At 42.2% G+C, this 14490-nt stretch overlaps 1 protein-coding gene across 3 annotated transcripts in view; it reads left to right on the top strand.

Annotated features, from left to right (window-relative positions):
- The window catches only part of ATL2 (atlastin GTPase 2), a 39750-nt gene extending 25496 nt beyond the window's left edge, over positions 1-14254 (top strand). Inside the window, exons 4-15 of one of the 3 annotated variants that reach the window (XM_033055196.2) lie at positions 263-367; positions 1092-1142; positions 3164-3220; positions 3805-3897; positions 4158-4296; positions 5118-5245; positions 7397-7453; positions 8219-8290; positions 10004-10435; positions 11690-11704; positions 11812-11922; positions 12333-12420. In XM_033055196.2, coding sequence (XP_032911087.1) covers positions 263-367; positions 1092-1142; positions 3164-3220; positions 3805-3897; positions 4158-4296; positions 5118-5245; positions 7397-7453; positions 8219-8290; positions 10004-10435; positions 11690-11704; positions 11812-11919 — 1257 coding nt within the window. In that variant the 3' untranslated portion in view covers positions 11920-11922; positions 12333-12420. Of the gene's footprint in view, positions 1-262; positions 368-1091; positions 1143-3163; positions 3221-3804; positions 3898-4157; positions 4297-5117; positions 5246-7396; positions 7454-8218; positions 8291-10003; positions 10436-11689; positions 11705-11811 lie in introns of all 3 variants that reach the window. The other 2 variants (XM_033055195.1, XM_033055197.2) reach the window with 2 other exon arrangements.
- The last annotated feature ends 236 nt before the right edge of the window (positions 14255-14490 follow it).

Below are 14490 nucleotides of genomic sequence, written 5' to 3'. Positions count from 1 at the left end.
TAAATTTCATACCCTTTGCATTTGCAAAGGAAACATCTGATGCCCAATCTGTGTGACATGGATTTTAAAAATAGTGACTTCATGGTGTTTAACAAATTCCACAGCTAACAAAACATTTCTCTGGTTAAAACCCAGTTATATTGTGTGAATCTGCTTATGCTTTGGGAACAAATCTCAGAATTTACAGAACTTACCCCAGTGACCTGGAGTGTGAAAGTGTCCGTGATCTGCTTAACTGCTGCTGTTCTTTCAAACTCTGCAGGTTGCTGTACTACTCATGGATACCCAAGGTGCCTTTGATAGCCAATCCACTATCAAAGACTGTGCAACAGTTTTTGCCCTGAGCACCATGACGAGCTCTGTCCAGGTGAGAGTATCAGTGCTGGCAAATAATGGCAGAACCCTCTATCCTGAACATGCAAAGAATATCTCTTGAACCATGCTTGGAAAGTTCACCTACATATCTTCCCCCAACTCTGATTTGAAATTCCATACTTTGTCTTATTTTCAGTGTAATACATAAACTGGCAGAGTTGCTTGGTGGAATCAAGGTTATGCAAGGCCAGACTGAGTTAAATTGCTTACAGAACTGGGAAATCCCCTTCCTCCTCAAGATGCCAAAGTAGCAACTGCTTCTTTACAGATGGTTACAGAATCCTTTTTAAGGCTGTAGATACAGTTTGGGGTGACATTATGCTGTGATCAACCAAACTTAAAATTGCTGCCCCTGTTAAAGTGTCAGTTAAACTCCTGATAATTGTGCTGTACTCAAAACTACTTCTAACCTTGTCCCTTAGAAGTGCCGAAAGCAATCAGCTTTTTGAGGGGTGACAAGTGACTTTCTTCAGACATACCACAACCTAAAAGAAACAGGAGTATGCAGAACACTGCTCTTGTCCTGTGGAGTTGGCTCTGGCAGATCACTTTTGAATAAGGAGGTGACTTTTGTTTGAGATGTGTTCTGTGACACCTTGTTGACTTTTGGGTAGTTACACTTTTTCTGAAGGGAACAAAAATACTCAATGTGTGAAAGAGACTATATGAATGTAAGACAATGGTTCCATGTGACACTGTCGTTCTGTCTCTTGCAGGTATACAACTTGTCTCAGAATATTCAGGAAGATGACCTTCAACATTTGCAGGTATGAATATGGTGAATTTATGTTAAACTGCTTCTGAACTGATAGTCTTGACAATGTTTTAGAAGTTACTATTCAAGTAATTGACTTGGGAGATGGTTGCTGCTTCATGTAAAACACTGAATTTGACCTGATACTAAAACTGTAAAAACTGTGTTTGCATCAACTCCATGATGTGTCAGTGTAGAGATAAAATAGTATGGACTTTTAATCTGGCTGATTCTTTTAGAGTCTGTATTGCAAGTTCTGAAATTCCTGAAAAAAATGAGAAAAGAAAATGATTTATGGAAATAATTAATGGTGAAATTCCAAGTTTCACTTTTTTTCTTAAAATAGGGAAATGGATATTATTTCATAACCAGTTTGTAAGGAAGTGTTGGAGTTTGGGTCAGGCCAGAAAGAGTCTTCTGCCCAGAAGCCATCTCTGGTTTTTCAGCTGAGAAACTTGTACAGAGTTTTATTTCTGCTTAAAAACAAAAGCAGGAGAATGTTGTCTTCTCTTCACTGGTTTTTATCCTCTAATGGAACATCGTGGTCAAAGGCCACTGAATTCTGGCTTTGTGTGCAAGAACCTTATCTCCTTAACTTAAAACCTGTAGCTTTAGAGAATAGCTTGTGTGTTACCAAATGCCAAGGCTGTGACCTTATCACAGCTTAAAACTGTTCTGTGTCTTCAGTGCTACAACAAACTGGCTGCCAGTGCTGGGAGTAGAAGAGCACTAACTGAAAGTAGTCTTAGAAGCTGTTGTTGATTTACAGGGTTGTATCACTGAGCCAACACCCCCCAGAAAACCCAACCAAGCACTGAAAACACAAAAAATCTGTAGGTTATTATTTGAAAGCCAGGCTTCCCTTGAGACTTTGGTCCTTTAGCAGCCTTGGTGTAATCTGAATAAAGCAGTGTATTTCTGTTCTACTGGAGGGTGAGATTTTAGGGAAGGAAGGGAAGAGAAGGATGATAAATACAGGCATTGGGTAGGGACACCCATGTATTTAAATTTGTAGGAGGGAATCATGGTCTGAAGGAAGGAAATTCCAATTTTCTGTTTTAACAGGAATTTGTGAAATACTGTTAATCTCTGACTGCCTTTTGCATTTAGCAGGGAAGTGAATGAGGTAAAGAGTTTGGGTAAAAGAAACCAGACTCTTGTGAGTGCTTGGCCAATTCACAGCTGCTTTTGCTCAGGGTGACAAGGGCTTGGAAGCTAAGCTGTGTTAAATTTGTCTTGTAAGTTCCCAGGTGCTCTTGTGATCGACACCAGAACTGTCCTTTGAGCCATAATTTACCTGAGATGCTCCAGGAGTTAGTTTAATGCAGAATAATGGTTGCCTGGTACTGGAGAATTCTTCTATCATCTTGACTTCCAGTACCTGTGAGGAGGCTGGCATGGATTGACCTTTGCTGAACCAGCCAGCACAGTCCCTAATTCCTGTTCTTGTGGATGCTTTGGCCTGCTCAGGGCAGCAAGGAATGCTGCTGATATTAAAGATGGTGAAAGCAGTGAGAGAAAGACAGCTGATACTTACCTTTATACTGGAGGGAAGGAACAATTATTAGTAAAGGTCAGGGGCTGAAGCAGAGTCTGCTGAACTTGGCTTGTATTTAAATGTCTGATGTATTGGCTAGAGCCAGGTTCCCTGGGATTTCCAGGGATAAACCTTTTGTGGGAAGTAAGGGGCAAATGTTAGAGAGGCTTACATCCTTAGCCCAGGAAGCAAGTGTTGGAAGCTGGCTTGGTGAGAAATGCAGCCAGCTTTTCTCTGAGAATAGCCCATAAGCCACCCACTTAAAACTGTAGTCTGTTGACAGTTCAGGAATGGCACTGTGAAGCCTGTGGGAATCATGTCTCCTACCTGAATCTTATTGGGGGTTGATACACTCATTATTGAGATTGTTTGCCCTTCTCAACCTGTAGTAAGATATAAGATCGAATGCTTTTATTTCTTAGTGACATAATGGGATGTTTCACAGCAGAAAAATGTGTTTTCTGTATGGCACACCCTTACACTGCTCTTTCTCTCAGTTGTTTACAGAATATGGAAGACTAGCTATGGAAGAAATTTACCAAAAGCCGTTTCAGGTAACTGTGTTAAATGGATTTAAGCAGTTGAATGTATAGAAAATGAGCTCAGGATAATTCCTGAAGATTAATCAGTTGGGCTGAAGGTAACCAGTTCTTTGCAAGACTGATTTTCCTTCACTACTGCCACATGGCTTTGCAAAAACCCAATGGAAAAATGCAGAAGAGGATCAGATTTTGGGCAAGTATAGCTTTGTGCTTGATCTATAAGGCATAAAGGAATCAAAATGTCAAGTGATGTGCACGAGTAAAGGAGAAAAATTTTGTGCTCTTTTTTATTACTCTGAGATATGGTTGGTCTTTGCTGGTGGTAAATGGTTCTGAGAAAAGGTCCTGTTTGGTGGTGGGTTTTTTCTTTAGTTGTTTTTTTTTTAAACAAGCAAACAGTTGCACCGCAGAACCACAAGGCTGCTTCATTTAGAGCAGCCAGATATACCAAAAAACTTACATAGTATCCTTGCTTGTAATCTATAATATATTTAGTTTTAGAGCAGCTAAATACTTAAAATAATCACATATGTGATAGAATTTTTGACTTTAGGAATAACACAAACCATTCACTGCTGTTGTTCTTCCTGTTGCAGACATTAATGTTCTTAATTAGAGATTGGAGTTATCCTTACGAACATGCGTATGGCTTGGAAGGAGGAAAAAAGTTCCTAGAGAAAAGGTTGCAGGTAGGTTATCTCCAGTAGTCCTATTCTGATCTGAATGACACCTTGCTGTCACAGCAATGATGCATCACGAGCTGGCTCCTTGTGCTAATGAAATACTTTTGTGGTGTTTCCACTCATCGGCAAAGTTGACATTATTAGGTTCAGGAATAAAAGCTTGAAGACACTTATGTGCTCTTACTGCTTTTAAGATGATGGTTAATCTTGATTGCAGTGCTGTAAAACTGGTAGCAGTTTTCTTACTGCCTTTTTTTTTCTTTCAGGTAAAGCAAAACCAACATGAAGAGCTACAGAATGTAAGGAAGCATATTCGCTCCTGTTTCAGTAATCTTGGGTGTTTCCTGTTGCCCCACCCTGGTCTTAAAGTTGCAACAAATCCAAATTTTGATGGGAGATTGAATGGTAGGAAGCTTTTCATTTTGTATTTCTTGATTGCAATCACTGAATTTGTTTTCTTATATGATGGAAGTTAAGAACTGTAATAGTTAGCTATTAAAATGCCTGACTGGAAAATATAAAAGGTGAAACTGCAGAATTTAGAAATGTGCATTTGTGTGCTCTTTTTAGTGGTTTAAAAGTAGAGGAATTAAGCAGGCAGAGGGAATGGATATCTTTGTGTTTAGCTGTTCATTGAAATCTGATAACTCTAGACATGCTTAAAGGTCATTAAATAGAGATTCCAAACATAACTAAGGGCTCCAGAAGGCAGAATTCCCAAAATTAAAGGCTACTTTCTGGAAAGGCCTTTCTCTAAGAACTTGCTGAACTACAGGTCAGCTCTGAAATGGCTGCAATAAATGCCATAGGGTTCTGCTACTGCAGGATGAGAGGCAGTCAGAATTCCTCTAATGGATGTGTGTCCCTGACAGAGGGAATGCCTCAGAATGGCAAAGGGTATAAAAATGTGGGATGCCAGCCCCTGCTGTGCTGAGGGCACACACCTGTGGGGTCATTGTGCGTTGCTGTAACTGGGGAAATGCACTTAAAATATTGAAAGGACAGTGGAACCTTGTTCTCCCAGTCTGGAGTTAAGAATGGTAGATTAAGAGTAGGTAGAACTTACTAAAACTCTGTTGTGTATGTAAGCCTTTAAATACCTTAAAAATGCAGTTCAGAGTTGTGATGCTGTGGGTTTAGAAGGATTGTGGGCTATCAGTGTTCCTTTAGGAGATACAAGATGGAAAACTAACCACTTCTTTCCTGGAATTGATTGAATTTTACAGATATAGATGAGGATTTTAAGAATGAACTGCGGAATTTGATACCGTTACTGCTTGCCCCTGAAAACTTGGTAGAAAAAGAGATTAGTGGATCCAAGGTGACCTGTAGAGATCTTGTAGAATACTTCAAGGTAAGCAAACTCATACTAATTATTTCTGTTAATAGCTTAAAAGACAATATTCTAATTTTAGGCTGTGTTGTTCCCAGAGAAGATAAGATATCTAGGCTGACACTCGCTGATCAGCTCACTTTTATTTTCATTTCATTACTCTGACTTTCCAGAACTGGCACACTGCTTCCTAACAGTACAGCTCTTTGCAAGCTACTGTTAGCAAAAATTATGGGTTGGTGGCTTTTATTTTCCTCTCTGTGAATAGGCTGAAATAGCTCAAGCTTTATTAGGTAATTTTTTTCCTACTTTGAAATCCCAGTTTGATTGGGTGGTGATTTTTTGTTTGTTTTTGGTTTTTTGTTTGTTTTTGTATTGTTTTGGTTATTTTTAATTAAAGTAGGTCTCATGTAGCTTTTATAGATAGAAAAACAGCTCTTAAACTGCTTGGTATGCAGTGGAAATTTCAGATATTCCCCTCTGGATTTTTATCATGCAAGAAAGGTACTTTCTAAACACTTGCATGTGTAGCACCACTGTGCTCTGAAATATTTATGTATGATACTCACAGCTGTTAGTCTTGAGCTTTTTTGGTATCTTGGTGACACCAGCAGAAATGTGATAACATAATCTCTACATCACCAGGGATTGGTCTGGTGTGTGTAGCTTTTTTTTTTTTTTTCCTTTTAAATTGGAATGACTTAGACAGTTGGCTTGGTAAGAATGATGCCACTGTCTCCTAAAGACAGGAATTTTGCATTGCTACTTTTGGGGTAGAAAAGTTGGGTTGAAGTTAAGAAACAAACTATGCAATTTGAGACCAGAGCTCATTAAGCTTCACTTGTAAAACAAAGTAACTTTTTTAAAGGAAAGACATGGTATGGGATGCAGAAGTGATGGCTGTTCTGACAAGCCTAAAATCAACACAAGAGCTCAGAGGTTCAGGCTCTCTGTTTATGTGGTTGCATGCTGCTTTTTGCTCCATTTTTTTCCTCTAGTAGGACCCACTCAGCAGTGGTTTAGAAAGGACTGCATCCTAAAATCCCAAGTGTAAAACCTCTGCTGGAAAGCTGATTCACATCTTGTATCCAGTGGGGGAGCGGTGCTGTGGGGTGCTGCAGAAATGCCACGCTTATGTAACTAAAGAGGACTGCTCCCTTGGCACTGTGTATCTGAAGCTGAGATTGTGAGGCCTGAGTTGGAAACTGTAGGGCTTTTACTTGGAGGAAATAGCTGCAGAAGCAAGGAGGGTGTCAAGGGAACAGAGTCCTGTATAACTCTATATGTTTTTGTAGGTTGTTCTACAACCTAGAGCATTGAGTACGTGGGGACCCTGATAACCTTGTTCTCTCCTCCCTGGGAGCAAAAAACCCTCAGGCCTGAGGCTTGCAGACAGGGCAGGGAGGAAGGCAGCAGTGGTGTGAAGAGAGTCCAGATAAAGCCCCCTCAAGGGGCTGGGAGTGGCTTTGCTGGTGTAACTTGCACAGCTTGTCCAAAGCACTGGAATGACTGCTGCTGCCTGCTGTGCCCCACCTACCTGTGCCCAGGAGCTGTGCCATGGGCTGGACAAGAAATGAAATGTGTGTTCCCTTCCAGCCCCTGAAACCCTGGGGAAAGAAAGGACACCTGGGGATAAGTGGGGTGGGGCACTGTGGGAAAGACTGATGTAGCTTCTGGAAGTGTTTTGTCTACTCAGCTCTGTCTGCATTAAGGGCCTTGATCTGATGTTTTTTTTCCTCCTACACTTCAGTAGATGAAGGCGTGTGGGGAGATGTAAGTATTGGTTCTCCCAGCACTGGGGTAAGTTTGGGCAGGCATGTTGCCAGAAAGGCTGGGATAGTCATCTCCACTCTTTTGTTATGGGTGAAGATTCCCTGTTTGGCAAAGACCTTATGTATTTGAGGGAGTAGAAACCTGCTGTCAAACCTGTCACTTCTTGAGACAGTGGTGATGTCTCAGGGTGCTCTGCTGCCCTCCTGGGCCCCAGTCTCAGGCACAGGAAAGTGAAGGGGAAAAAATGCCCAACCTTCATGAAGAAAATGGCATAATTTCGTATCTAGCACTATTATAAAGAAATAATCTGAGCTCTATTTTTGTATCATCCCTCATTTCTTATTCTCCTTAAATGTAAATGTTTAGAAAAATAAACCTTTTTTTTTTCCTCCCATTTAGGCTTACATTAAAATCTATCAAGGAGAGGAGCTACCTCATCCAAAATCTATGCTGCAGGTATTTCATTTTCTTTCAAATAATCTGATTAGATTATGTACTTTATAAATTCTTTGCAACTGAAAAATCATGACTGCTGTGGGCCTGAAGCTCCCACACACAGCTGTAGTTCTTGAAGGATATGTGTACTTTGAAAGGCACCTGAACTGTGAATGTTGAGTACTTTTCCTCAGTTTCATCAACCAAATGAAATGAAATCAACCAAATGGAGCTGGGGTCTGTCTGGTTGGTTGGGTGTTTTAGCTGCTTTACTCTCTAAGCATGAGTTTCTGTAACTTGCTGTTTGCCTGGGAGATCCAGAAAATGGCATCTTGCAGCTTTAACCACAATAATTGTTCCTGACATGACACAGGTAGAAAATAAGTCTTAAACTCTTAACAAACTTAGCAATTATGATTCACACCGAAACTGCACATCTATAATGCATAAATAATACCAGCTTCCTTCTTTCAGGTAGTGAAGTAATCCAGTACCAGAATTAAAATATAATAGTTTAGTGACCCTCATGTGCTTATTAGCAGTAGAGCATCAGAAGAGGTTGCTTATGATGAAAAGCCTGTACAGGAAAGCTGAGGTTTGTTTGCAGCTGTGCTAGAAAGCTGGAGAAAGGCAGCAATGTCTTTTAATGTATCTTGCTAAATTTCACTTATTTTTGTGTGGCCTTTTCCTGGCCATCAGGAGCTCTGGAGGTTTTAGGGATATGTTTTAATGCTGTGTAAAACCCAGGAATGCTGTGAATGACACAGGATGCTCCATGTTTTCCAGGCGACAGCTGAGGCGAACAATCTTGCTGCTGTGGCAGGAGCAAAGGACTTGTACAGCAAAGGCATGGAGCAGGTATGATGGCACAACCTTTCCCAAATACCTGCATGCAAATACAGGCCTCCAGCTTCCATGTTGTCCTCTGTGTGAACACTTCAGTGGGGCCAGGAATTGTGTGTTTTCTGCACTCTGCTCTGAGTTTGGGTGTCTGATGCTGGGGAGGTATGAAAATTGGGTGCGTTTGCAGGATTCCCACCTGTTAGTTCCCTCTGTGGCTCTTGACAGGCATCTCAAAATCCTGTGGCATGAAATGCACAAGCAGGTGAGCAGACATTTGTTGTGTCAGGATTGCACAGTGATGGAATTCTAGTTCTGTAGTCTCATATTTCTGAATTGTGACCATTCATTAGCTGTAAAACGCAAGGATTGAAGTGATTCAAAAATCTGAAGAAACCACTTGGAATATAAGAATTACTTTGAAAAACCTATGTATGTAATTTCTCACTTGCTTCTTCTCTGGAAGATAGTGATCTTACATGATTCTAAGCTGAATGCCAGGTGGATTTAATACTTTAATGTAGTAGTATGCAAGCTTTTATCACAGGAAATTCCAAAAACCATTACATATTTTGTAAAACTTAACAGGACTGTGCTTATTGTGAAACTGTACAACCAGAAAGACCAGTAGGTGTGAGAACATGCTACAAACATAGCTCCCCATTAATTAGGCTAATTGTGGTCTTAATTGCTGAGGTAGCCTTCAGTTTTGAAATTCAAGTAAGAGCTAGTGCTCGTGGCAGACAAGCCAGTTGCATTTGTTAGCAGGCTGTTGGGAGAATGTTCTGCTGGTTTAAGGGAACTCCTCTATTTCCATTTTGGAAAATGTCTTGAAATAGTAAATGTGTTGTTTATAACAAGTGCCAAGTCTGCCTTCCAAACTTGAATCTTCAGTGGTTGTTGAGATACTGTAGCTGTAAGGTTTCTAACTTGGATCAGGGAATAAACAGAAACAGATGTTCTTTTAAACAGACTTTGTTTCCATAGTAATGTTCCCCGGTACTGTATATTTTTATATCCCTGTAGAGATATGCACAAATTATGGAATAGTTTTTTATCCAGATGTCTCATATGATGTTCTTGATCTGACACAGCTCAGAAACTTCTATTTTTAAGAACAGAAGTGGGAACTCTTTGGATTTAAAACTTGATTATGTAAAGGTAGTTCTTGCTGCAGCTTCTGAGTTGTCCTCATGAACCAAAGCCCTCCTTTGCTGAGTGTGCAGAACCAAAACACTGTCCCTCTAATGACCTGAAATGTAAGGAACAACAGGTGCAGTGTCACAGAGCATAAGAAAGCACTGGCAGTTATTTGTGTGGGGGCCTCTTGATCCCTCAGTAGTTCCTGGTGTTTAACATGCTCTGGGCAGTGTGAAAAAACTGTTCTGAAGGATGAGACTGGTAGGCATTTTCCAGGGAGTTTTGATGGATGTGGGGGACTTCAGTCTGGGAAGAATCAGGGATGTGCACATGGCTGTTCTGTCCTCCTGGGCTTGCCTGAAGAGAACAGTGGAAGTGTGAGTTCAGTCCTGTGCTGTGGATGTGTGTGGTTGGACAGGTGAGGCTCCTACCTTGCCTTGATCCAGAATTCCTTTGTCTGCTTCACTGGGCAGGCCTGGGGCTCACGGACCGAGGGAGCTGCAGGGGGAGGAGGGCAGCGAGGGGCAGGTGCTGTCTGTGCAGCAGCAGAGGCTCAGAGTGTGATTCTGTGATGTCTGGTCGCTCCCACAGGTGTGTGGGGGAGATAAACCTTACATTGCCCCGTCGGACCTGGAGCTGAAGCACCAGGATTTCCGAGAGAGTGCCATCCGGCAGTTCCGCTCCGTGAAGAAGATGGGAGGGGAGGAGTTCTGCCGGCGCTACCAGGAGCAACTGGAAGTGGAAATCGACGAGATCTATGCAAACTTTGTGAAGCACAACGATGGCAAAAACATCTTTTATGCTGCTCGTACCCCTGCCACTCTATTTGCAGTCATGTTTGCCATGTACATAATCTCAGGACTGACTGGGTTCCTTGGCATGAACTCCATAGCTGCCCTGTGTAATCTCGTGCTGGGGATGGCTCTAATATCGTTTTGTACTTGGGCATACGTTAAGTACTCTGGGGAATTCAGAGAAGTTGGAACAGCCATTGATCAGATCGCTGAGGCTATATGGGAACAGGTTGGTATCTGTTTTTATTGCAAAATCTTGCTGTCTTGAGCACACAAATCAAATGGTTTCTGTTCAGTGCTGAGGGAAAAGCTGGTCGAGACCGATAGAGAATGTTAGTGCTGCCAAAGGGAAAATCTGCTCAGTAGTGTGACTGCTGTCTTCAGGAACAGATGCTGCACACAAGGAATGTTAAATAAGCTTAGGATGTTGTCAAAGAAGTTGCTACTTAAGGTGCAGAAGGTTACTTAGTAAGTGCTTTGCTGGTCAAAGTGCAGGACTCTTCAAAACTCTTCCTCCTTACTCAGAGCAAGGAATTGGTTAGTCCTTGGGAGAGAACTGGCTGAGTGAAGGCTTTCAGCAGCTGCTACCAGAGGTGCACAGCAGGTTTTCTCCATCAGGGAGACTTGTGTCTCCGTGACAGCTTCAGTGGGTGCAGCTGCTGTTTGCAAGGAATACTCAACAAATTCCTGAAAGAAAAGGTGTGAGTGTAAGGACAACAGAGCTGGAGGAGAAAACTTTTTGCATAGAGATTTTGCTGCCTGAACCTAGTTGACACAGCTATGCCAGTAAGGCAAATGTAGAGAATTCCTGACCACTAGTTTTTGGAGCTCTCTAACTAGCTCTGTCCGGTGCTAGTAGAAGGGAAATACTTTCCTGCTGTTACTGGAAATAAAAGGTGCAGTGTCTGTATCTGGGATTAAAGTGTGTCCTGTGAGGCATGAGCAGATAACTAACTGAACCTCTTTGCACAGATGCTTGCTTCCACAGCTGGTAAATTCCTATGTTCAAGGCTCATCCTAGGCACTGGTACACTAGGCCTGTCTGAGCAACCTGCTGAGAGTCCCAGTCAGGTTTTGAGTTACAATGGAACAGAAAAAGTGGATTTTTAAAATAAGGGGAAGGAGCATCAGTAATTAAATTGGTGACTAAATCTTGAGTTAGCACCACTCACTAGTGATTAAAATTGAGGCTCTCCAGTACTGCTGGAGCTGCTGCTGCAGGATACCCCAAGCACACAAAGCTTGGTTTGGCTGCTACCTTCCGTGGAAGGGGGAGAGCTTCACTTACAGTGGCAGGAGCTTGCCATTGGTGGGCTGGAGGAAGGTGGTCTCCAAAAGACCTCAGCAGTGTTGCTGTTAGAGCTGCACATCACCAGTAATATGCAAAGCACTGCAGGTCCTGTCTGAGTCACTCTGATTAAATGCTTATTCTTGCTGTTGATTTTTTCTGAATCTCTGCTTTTCTTTTCCCTCCTTGCTTCAGAGGAATCCCAGGAAGGTGAGAAGTTACTGGCAATCAGTTTTTTTTTTTTTTTTTCTGAACTTGATTGAGTTTCTGCTGTGTTGTGAGAGCCGTTTTTCCTAACAGCTGAATTCGTGTTTTAGGTGTTTTCCAAACTCTTTGAAGTCCTTAGACGCCGAACGGTTCGTCGTGCTCTTACATCAGTGCCGCGACAGCGACTCTCATCCAACAATAACAAGAAGAAAAACTAGCCAGTATTTTTAACTTTCTTTCTGTATCTGAAGTGTTCACACTTACACATATAGGACAATAAGCTGGACCGTCTGGGCCGGTCTGCATAAATGCTGTAACCATACCAGACTGATGCTGCATATGGGGTATGGAATTGCACATCCATCTTCTAGGAACTGTAAAGTGGTTTGAATTCAGTGAAATACTGCTGTGTAGGAGGGGTATCACTTGTGTCCATAGCATGTGACTGCTTCAACCTCATTACTCCAGCAGCAAAATTCATTTCTCTTTCAGTTCATGCCACTTTGTGTCAGACTTCATCATTCTAAGTTTTTTCATGGTTTCAAGTCTCTTCTCTTTATATGATTTTATCTCTTAATTTTCCTTGGTTACCTCATTTTCTTGTTTCTTTTGCACATTTCTCATTCCACAGGTGTTGAAGCCCATGAGTGATAATTTGATGGAGGATCATATGAGGCAGTCTGTAAAAAACTCTATCAAAGCAGGCCTGACCGAGCAGGTGGCTCACCATGCCAGACTAAAGACAGACTGACAGTTCGTCTCCTCTTCAACTCTGCCCTCTCATCCTAGACATGCTTGCTGTACCATGAGAACTCAATAATAATAAAAAAATAAATAAAAATAAACCAAAGTTTACAATCAACTGTAGAAGTAGTTTAGTGTGATTGGCTTCACAGATTGCTGCCATCACCGGGAAAGAGTTAAGTTTGTCAGTGCTCAGCTTCTCAGACAAACTGGTGCCATGGAACCCGCTGGGGTGGGAGGGAGGGGCTCAGTTTTGCTCAGTCCTGGTGCCCCGTGTTCAGGGGAGGGAGGGGGAGCTTCCCCAGCGTTGTGAGTCCGTGCAGGCTCTGGCTTACAGGGGGAGCCTGTCCCCTGCAGGAGCTGACTTCAGGGAAGTGTCATGATCAGCCCCACACCAGGTGTGCTCACCCGATGGCCCCAGCTCGGCACCGCCCTCGCCAGCTCCAGCGAGCGTTTCTGTGTGCAGCCGGTGGAGCCATCAGAGCAGCCCCTCCATTACAACGCGTCTCTTGCTTTCTTGCCTTTTACCAGTGTTACACAGATGCATGTGCTGGTTCCTCATGCAGAACTGGGGTGTCAGGGAGGCAGTGGCTCAGCACAGAGGGTGTCTTGCCTTGAACTCGCAGACCTGGTCCCGAGGGAGGTGCATATCGGAACTGAGCTGTCTTTTTCTGCAGTTTAGCCTTCATGTATATAATATTGCCATTAATTCTACTGGGGAAGAAATTCCATCCAAAAATGTTGCCTACAGCTACCAAGCAATGAGTTAGGATTGTCTGTACAGTGTGTTTAGTTTTTATTTTTTAAGAAATCACAGATAGGGCATGTATATGAAATATAAATATATAAATACGATTTTGTATCAAAGTTTTGTAGTTTATGGCAAAACCTGGTTCTGTGGTAGCTAAGTGCAGTTCCTGTAAAGGAATGTTTGTGGCTCATGTAAATGTGTGAATGCATCAACAATTTGAAGTTTTTTGATATATTTGTGATATTTACCTGCCTTGAGCACTGCAATCTCTCACGCCCTTGGGAAAATCAATGGGAATGTTTGTTGTGAAACTCTTGTCTTCTGTTGCATTTTAAAGTTATTTCCTGTAATTTATTTTCAGTACATTATTAAAATCAGTTGTGTATATATGAAATGAAATCCGTGCTTATTTTTAAAAGATGTTCAAGTATTGTATTCTACTACATAAACTATGTCAAATACTTATCTTGACAATTATATGGACAGATTTGTTCTATTGTACTTCATAGCTTTCTATTGAAGCCAATGTTCCTCTCATGCTTGTCTCTGGAAGGTGACCTCTGTCCAGCTCATACCCCTCCCTGTACAGGAAAACCTCCTGCTGTTCTTAAGCATGCTTTTAACTTGTGGAGTTGCTTGTCAGATTCTGCCCTCCAACAATTGTATCACTCTGAAATCTTGTTACTGGCTTTACTTTCATTCTTGGCTAAATCAGTATCAACTGTGTGGAGTGTAAAGGCAGCTAAATAACTAACTGCTGTAGTTTCAGCTGGAAATGGCTGTGTGCAATAGCTGGGTTTTTTGCATTCCTAAATGGTAACAATTTTCATCAACATTTGAGCTTTAACATCTCCCCTCTCTCGAGTGAGGGAAATCAGTCTAGGACTAAAGCAATTGCACTGTGACTTTTGCACCACAAAGAACTGCTGGGGAGTGGTGGTCACCTGCCCTCTGCAGGTGAGGGCTCAGCTCCAGGGGAATGATGCTAAAGAGGAGGTAGGAATGTCGCATTTTATGATATCTCAACCTGTACAGATTAAATACTGTTATTCAAACAAGCCAATGCTTTGGTGATTAATCTCTTACTGATCAAATGAATCACACGGGGGCTCTCAGGGCGTGCTCTTGCTGCTCGTGGTCTCCAGGAAGGTGTGAGTCACATTTGAGGCTGTGCCCTGTGGAGATGGCAAAAGCAGAACTCTTCCCAGCACGTGGACAAGGAGGTGCGAGGCTTTATCTGGAGTGTTCTTGAGGCTTTGCGCAGGCAGAGTTCCTGAACGCTGGGCCCAAGGCT

Source organism: Catharus ustulatus, chromosome 3, assembly GCF_009819885.2.
Source record: "Catharus ustulatus isolate bCatUst1 chromosome 3, bCatUst1.pri.v2, whole genome shotgun sequence".
Classification (NCBI taxonomy): domain Eukaryota; kingdom Metazoa; phylum Chordata; class Aves; order Passeriformes; family Turdidae; genus Catharus; species Catharus ustulatus.
This window is presented reverse-complemented; position numbering and strand designations above follow the sequence as displayed.